This window comes from Manacus vitellinus, unplaced genomic scaffold (genome assembly GCF_001715985.3).
Source record: "Manacus vitellinus isolate BGI_N305 unplaced genomic scaffold, ASM171598v3 scaffold_57_pilon, whole genome shotgun sequence".
Classification (NCBI taxonomy): domain Eukaryota; kingdom Metazoa; phylum Chordata; class Aves; order Passeriformes; family Pipridae; genus Manacus; species Manacus vitellinus.
This window is the reverse complement of record NW_021940666.1, coordinates 625962-633585: the sequence shown is the minus strand read 5'-3', so window position 1 is coordinate 633585 and position 7624 is coordinate 625962. Positions and strand designations below refer to the sequence as shown.

The 7624-nt window shown below is 46.1% G+C and overlaps 1 protein-coding gene across 2 annotated transcripts; it reads right to left on the bottom strand.

The window, feature by feature from the left end:
* Window positions 1–2252: 2252 nt before the first annotated feature.
* Window positions 2253–7391, bottom strand: PAX6 (paired box 6). Of its 2 annotated transcripts, none has more exons than XM_029963250.1 (6): window positions 7228–7391; window positions 6293–6375; window positions 5883–6033; window positions 5645–5760; window positions 3479–3629; window positions 2253–2668 (listed from the first exon to the last, which is right to left on the bottom strand). In XM_029963250.1, the coding sequence occupies exons 1-6, from the start codon at window positions 7304–7306 to the stop codon at window positions 2583–2585; spliced, it is 666 nt and encodes a 221-aa protein (XP_029819110.1). In that variant the 5' UTR covers window positions 7307–7391; the 3' UTR covers window positions 2253–2582. The 2 variants fall into 2 exon arrangements, with proteins under 2 accessions (XP_029819110.1, XP_008929718.1); XM_008931470.2 differs by having other exon boundaries at window positions 5645–5742.
* Window positions 7392–7624: the final 233 nt, after the last annotated feature.

Below are 7624 nucleotides of genomic sequence, written 5' to 3'. Positions count from 1 at the left end.
GAGCTGCGAGGCCGGGAAACCCCGGGAAGGGCAGGGAGGAGCTATGGGGAGCTGCCTCTGCCCGCGGATCGGCACCTGCAGGAACAGCGACCAGGGCACAAAAGCTGCCGGGGGGAGGGAAGGGATGGGAAGCTGTTTTCCGTTCCTGGTCGAACAGAAATTGGCATTTAGGTAACAAACTTCATCAGTGGCTACATCAAACACGCTAAGTGGCTATATAAATGCCGGGTTTGTACCTGTAATTAATTGTTCCCTGAATCAATTTAGCTGTGCGAGAAGGGACCTGCCTATTGTGGTGTTTAATGCAATCTATCCATACCTCATAAATACATAACACGCAGGTCTGACAAAAATATGTATTAAATTCTTTTTAAAAAATCAGTGTTACTTCAGTATTTGTGAATGGATGGCTTCCAGGTAGTTAAAACTACTTTATGCTGGTATAACAAATATACTTACAACTGACCAGTATCAATTAAAAAGAAATCTAAATCTAATGTTTTTGTTCATTTTAGCTTGCTTTGGGCTCTTCATTTTGCTATCATCTCATGCTTTGAGCAAAACTGCTCTTTTTCCCCTAAAGGATCCAGAGTTTACGTGCATTTGATCTCGTCTGCAGCGCTGCAACTACCTCGGCACCTCAGCTCTTCTGCCCCAAGTTTACAGTGAAGCGTTATCTGCAGTGACAAATATGCCGAAAGGAAAACATAACCAGCCGAGATGGTATCTTTGCTTTACAAAGGCTGCTTGTGATGCCTGTGCTTTGACTCAAAACTCCCTGCACATTGGCTTTTTAATCATGAGATCCCTTTTTCAGCACAGCATCGGGAGTAACAACTGCAGCACAATGAGCCAGCTTCATAGATATGGGAATGTTTAGATTTCCCTGCCAGTGACTAAAGGCCTTTAGCTTTCACTAGCCAGTCCCAGCTCGCATTGTTGTTGCCTGTTGATTTGTCTTCTCTCATTATTCCTTGACATGCAGCTCTCCACCCACGCCCACACTAACAACCCTCACACAAAGCGCATTGAGGTATTAACCAGGTTACAAGTTCAATGGAAAATTACACTAAGATTGTGCTGTGTGGCAATATAAAGGGATGGTATTCAGTCTCCCAAAGAGCCTGTTAAAAACACAGCTGGGTTGGGTTTTTTCCCTTTTAAGCATCCTAACAAAACCAATTTTTAGAAGTCAGGAATGTATATTCGTGTGCATGTGTGTCTATAGGTACTGTTACAGCGGATAGACACAGGCGGGCATCGTGTCTCTGCCACTGACTGGCACGATGCAAACTCCCCACTGGAAATTCTGCCGGATTCTGGAGTTCATTTAGAGCATCCCCAGAAAGCCAAGCTAAATAAACAACCTCCTCCTGCTCTCAGCTGCAATTAGATACGTGAACCTATCTTCTTTTTGTTAGCCCAAATTACAGGCTGGCGGAAGGGCTGAAAGTCTATAAAAACGTTCCTTAAGAATCCCTCCTTATTGAAAACTGAAAATAAAATCAAAATAAAACTTAATGAGATTAACCTAACACAGTAACAAAATTTGCAACACCACACTATAAGGTTAAAAAGAAAATAGTATAATAAAGGAAATACAAAGGCTTTGGCATGGTTTTTACAATCAACAATGGTTAATCTTGATATGTAGTTGTGAACAACTTCAAAACACTTAAGTTTAAAACTCTTGCAAGCACTTTTAATTGATTAGGAATGAATTCTAGATGCACAAAGATGATTGGACTGTGAACAGTAGTACAACTATATCTAAGAACAATTAACTCTTGCCGACCAAAAAGAAACGTATGATGCATGAAAATGTGTATAAAACATCTATAGAATATTCTTGTCAAATATAAATGAAATTAACTTTATTATAGAAATCATTCTGGGAGATTTCTAGGGAAGACAAATACTTACATTTCGACATAAAACAAATTGGATTATATCGAAGACACAATCTACCTTTTATCTATCAAACTCTTTTCTTCATCGAAGCTCTCTCTTACCCCCCGTTTGCACATAGCTTCAGCCGTTAACAACCTTTGGAAATACCAACAGATATTTTTCTTACATAAATCTAGTGCGTATTGTTCCAGGTTCAGTTATATGCAATGGAATGATACAAACTTGGAACGTCAATCCATAATCTATGAACAGATTGGTAGAAGTATTCGATATATCTTGATAAAACTCTTAAATTCGTGGCAAAGCTTGTTGATCATGGCTTTTTTTTTTTTTCCTTTTCTTTTTTTTTTTTTAAACAACTTCATGACCAACACAGATCAAACATCCATCCAGTCTACATTGTTCTTTTTTTTTTTTCATTATAACATACAAATGCCCATTTACAAATAATACACCAAAATGAATAAAAGTTTGGATACCAAAATGAAGATTTGTTCCAACTGATATAATGCCTTCAGTGTACAAAGGTCCATGTGAAAGTCTTTTCCATGTGTTACAGCATAGGGCACAGTTGCAGTACAGAAGTACTCTGAGAGCCATTCTTCCTTTATAAAATACTGCTGAACATCCAACTGTTGTCCATATAGTCATTTACGGAATTAACACATGTTTTACTGTAATCTTGGCCAGTATTGAGACATATCAGGTTCACTGCCAGGAACTTGAACTGGAACTGACACTCCAGGGGAAATGAGACCTGAAAATTGAGAGGGAAAATGGATATTTTAGTTTTTCTATACATAGCACAATTTTTGCTTTGCAGTTTCACAGATTTGTGCTTGAATTCCAGTAAGCATTAACTCTCACCATCTACCAGCCTGCAGAATCAGGTATGTGTATATTTTAAAAAACTATGCACATCTCACTGATTTGTTGTTATAAATAAACTGTCATGCTTTGAGATAAATGCCAGAGCCCCAGCTCAGTTGTATCAATTGAGAATTCAGCCCAAAATACACTGAACAGTTCTAGTCTTTTTGAAAGTGTCTCCTGTTTATTCTGACACCCTTTTTTATCCCATTTTGCCTTTTTTATGCATAGGGTAATATTTCTACAGGTTCCCTGCCTTTTCTATAACTTCAAATTTCTAGCAGTGAATAACATCTGACACAGACACAGTAAAAATACACCCAGTCTTGCAAACACTTTCACATACACTTAACCTCACTAGTGTGGGTTTCTCTGGTGAAATTTAATGCTGAAATGAATGCCGCTTTAGAAATTAATTAAATGGGGAAGATTTTGTGGGATGGGGGGCTCACTGAAGAGCTTTCCACCATCCTGCTATTGGGACACCACCTCTGTTAATCTGCTGTCTTTCATTCAGCCCTCCAGCAGCAGCTTAAAAAGTCAGAATTTTTGCTCCAGCTCGCAAGGTTTTACATTTTCATCTTCTGCCTGGTCCGGCAGCTACTGAACCCAACAGGGGCCTCTCCCAGTGAATACACGTGAAAAACCTGATGGCTGGATCAAGGAAGAAAGGCTGGGGGAGCACGGGGTCACTCACCTGTGGAAGTGGTGCCAGAGGTGCCCATTGGCTGGCTGTTCATGTGTGTCTGCATGTGAGGAGGGGTGTATGTATCATAGCTCCGTCCATTCACCGATGGACTGGTGGGCAGCATGCAAGAGTAGGAGGAGGTCTGGCTGGGTACCGGGGGCTATGGGAGCAAAGGACAGGACAGTGTTAATTAGCAGTGGAGGTAAACACGGCATTAGGCTGCTCTGGATGGACGTGCCAGCCCTCAGCAGCGGGTGGGCACCAGCAAGAATGAGCTTCTGTTTCAAATCCAGGGACCCCGATGTAAAGCCCTGTTTAGGAGCTCAGCCAAGCAGCCTCTTCACGAAGGTGTTCGGTCTAAAAAATCAACGTGGGCGGTCACTGGAGCTTTTTCAGACGTGCTTGGCGAGCAGATCCCTACATCTGGGTGCTAGTGGAGGTGTTACATACCTAAGCCTGAGTGATGCACTCGTTTATACCCATGTAAAAGGAAGATGTGTCATACCATTTGCAGCCAGAGACAGGGCCAACATCTTACCTCACTTTTGATGATGTAACTAAAAACTGTTAGGGGTGTAACTAAAGATTACTCCACTGAGGCACACAGGCCGGTCCTGCACCTGCAAGCCTGGGGCACACACACAAAACCTGTGGGTCTGGGGTGAGGCTCTGAAGAGGGATCCCCAAACCCATTCATACGTGTGCATTGATCCCCTGTCAGAGCCACAATCACCCCAAACCCACGCCAGCAACATCCCAGGAGAACAGACATCTCCGTTTATCTAAAGTCCAACCTTTAAAACCCTACCTGCCAGGGGGGAGAGCAGCTGGGGGCAGGGGCTGAGGGACCAAGCAGGGGCTTCTCCTGCTCCAGGGTGCCTGGTGAGTGGGGACCAGTGCAGCCTTGACACGGAGAGGCAGTGGGGGTGCAGGAAGCAGGATGAGTCATTCCCGCTCCAAGCGCACAAGACTCAACACATCTGCACATATTTCCTCTGTCTGCACATCCCTGACACACGCTGTCTCCAAAAATATTGACAGCCTCACTTGCTAGGCACACACGCTGTGCTTTGGGAGAACTAGCAGCTCACCATGCATCCACAGGGAGATGCCTACAGTTTGGCTGCCAAACCTCTCTCTCCGACATTGCATGGCTACCATGCCACGGTGACCACGTAGGCAGGGTTTTCCAGAGCAGCTTACACGTGCCAGGTCCCTGCCCAGGTGCCCGGTGCTGAATCGGGGGCCTCCTGCATTCCCAAGGGTCCCCTCCTGGATCAGCCTTTTGGTCCTTTGTCGCCTGCTCCCAGCCTGCTGCCGGGAACGGCACCGCCGGCCTCTGACATCACGGAACAGCGACGTAGCCAACATCACTTCTTTCCATAGACTTGCAAGACTCTAACTTTATTTGGTTAATTTTGGTTCAGCAATTAGTAACATAGTAATTGCCGCAGCGAAGGAGTCAGGCTCTCTAATCTGCTCGCCTGTCTCTAGCAGTGGTCAATGCTGTGTGCCTCAGACAAAGCTGTAAAACTCCCGTAATTGGCCAGCACCTTCCTAGGCCAACCCCACCATTAAAAAAGGAGGAATTTTGCATCTGAAAGGTCTATAGAAACAGACCCCAAAGGAATAGATTTCTTCCTAACCCAGCTGGTGATCAGCTAATGCTTTCAGGCATGAGGATTGACAGCTCTTGCAATTCTGGCTTAGCTGGCATAACCACTGATGCTAATCACATCCTTCCCTCTCTCAGGTGTTCCTAATGTGCCGCTGCCACAAGACCTACACCCAGAATGTCGGATCCCTCCAGCAGCTTATTCGGGCAGCAATTTCCACGATACGGCACCAGTGAGTTCCACAGGTTAACCACAGGGTTTTTTTCCAAAAAGCGTTTTTTCATCCCAGATTTGTTGCCTTGCGAATTTGAGGACTTTCCATTTTAAAATTCAGAAAAAGGTGCTTGTTGAGCACCACATCCTCCAGTTCCCTATCCCTTCTGGTTCTCCCAAAGAGGGCATCTTTTCTGATGCCTTTGGTGCTGGTTTCCCTGCAGCATGATTTGGGTCCGTGACCCCTCATCCTGCAGAGGAAGGGCCTCCACCCACACTCCCACATGTCCCAGGGGCCGCCAAGTCCCGAGGGAGCATCGTTCCATGGTGGTGGCGCTGGACTTACTTGCATAGGCAGGTTGTTGGCCATGGTGAAGCTGGGCATGGGCGGCAGCGCGCTGTACGTGTTTGTGAGCGCCGTGTCCGTTCTGCCCAACATGGAACCTGATGTGAAAGAGGAAACTATAATAGAATAGACAGATAGATGAACACATTAGTCCAACCACAGTTACAACTGGCAATACAGTCTCAAAGTCTCGTTTTCCCAAGAGGATGGATGAATGTGAGCGGGTTGTTGGCATTACCGGGGGTGGTTGGTTGCGGGATCGGCTGGTAAACGCTTGTGCTGAAACTACTACTGATGGGAATGTGGCTGGGAGTGTTGCTGGCTTGTCTTCGCTGGTTCCTCAGCTTCTCTTCCCTTCTCCACTTGGCCCTTCTGTTGGAAAACCATACCTGGAAATACAGCATTTGAGAGTCATGAGTGACCTTACAAGGACTCCCCCACGTAGCTCAAGGCCGTGGCTTGTGGTGGAGCAAAGCAGTGGGTGAAAGCAAAGCCCAGCTGCTGCTATTTTGCTGAAAGGGGGATATGGACAAATACCTGATCATAAATAGGGGCTGCCCTATAGGTGCTTTGAGAAGCCAGGAATAACAACATCGAAAGAGTAATAGTAAAAATAATAACAGTTATAATTGCAGAGCAACTCAGTACCTGTATCCTTGCTTCGGGCAGGTCTATTTTAGCAGCTAGTCTCTCCCTTGCAAACACATCGGGGTAGTGGGTCCTCTCAAATTCTGCAGAAGGAAATATTCCTGCGTTAGTTGCAAAGAGTTAATGCGGCCGACTGTAAAGTCAGAGTTGTTCCTGCACTGCCTGTGCTCTAAATGCTCTTAAGAAGCACCACTGCAAAGGCAAAGCTGAGCTTTCTCTGTGTGTGTATATGTGTGTGTGTGTGTGTTAGGAAGGAGGACGCCTTGCCTGCTGGGGAATATTGCTATGGGGATAGGCAGGCTTGGGTGCAATGCTGCATCTTTCAAGAAGCAGTGAGGGCTTCTGCCTCCGCTGAGGGGGTCCCCAAGGCAGCTCTGACCCTGTCACCAAGAAGCGAAATGGCACGTTGCTAAATAACAGCGCAAAACCAGAACAAAGATCCGCAGCAGGTCAGAGGCGAGGTGCGCCCAGGCCAGTCAGGGAAAAGGGCACCTGCTCCCAGCCCCGGGCGCAGCAGCAGCAGCACTGGGGATGGGGATGCGAGTGTGGGGGCAGGCATGGAGGGCTGCTGCCAGCCCCAGCTGCCCGCCCTCGCCTTCCCAGCTCACAGCAATGCAGCCCGGCCAGAGACAGTGGGCAGGAGGAGATTTTTTCCCCCCCGAAAGGAGCCCAGGGTGTAGCATCGATGTTCCGGTATGATCTGTGCCCTGAATGCCTTCCCTTTGAAAAACCTTTTAACGGCTTTTTGGGGCATACCACAGCCATCAATGAATATTTGGAGCTCAGTGAGTAAAAGAGCACGGAGGGAGCCACAGACTTTAAATATATACGTATATATAAGGCACGTGAATGCCATGCCTGCATTCAGCTGTTAATGTAGTCGGGGCACATTTTGCTTTTCTCTCCTGCTTCAGCCACAGGAAAATGTCACTCACCTTTCTCAAGGGCTTCGATTTGCTCTTGGGTAAAGGATGTCCTATTTCTCTGCAGCTTTCTTTTCAGCTGGAGTCTCATTTGGGCCTCGTCTGAATCCTCTCCATTAGAGCTGATGGAGTTAGTGTTTTCCCCTCCTCCCTCCTGTTGCGGACAGCCGTCTGTGGAACGGAGAGCAGGGAAGTGAAATGTAGGTACCCTTGTTTTAAGATCCCTATCAGAGAAATAACGCGATTGGAAACAAGTTCAGCCATGTTTGCTGACACCCTCCCTTAAAAATGTCTCGAGTATCAAAGCAGCGCAGCGCTAATGACACGGGTAACACGGAAACATTTCGGTTTCCAGCCTTATTGTAAACATTGGAGATGAAGAATTACGATCACCTGGTCTTAATTTCGT

Bases quoted from the DNA above. Each gene is read 5' to 3' on its own strand.
- PAX6 (XM_029963250.1), bottom strand. From the start codon at position 7,306: ATGAGACTCCAGCTGAAAAGAAAGCTGCAGAGAAATAGGACATCCTTT. The intron at 6,376-7,227 runs GTGAGTGACATT...TTCCTTCTGCAG, and splicing joins AATCGAAGCCCTTGAGAAAG to AATTTGAGAGGACCCACTAC. The intron at 5,761-5,882 runs GTAATGCCAACA...ATTCTATTATAG, and splicing joins CCCGCAACCAACCACCCCCG to TTTCCTCTTTCACATCAGGT.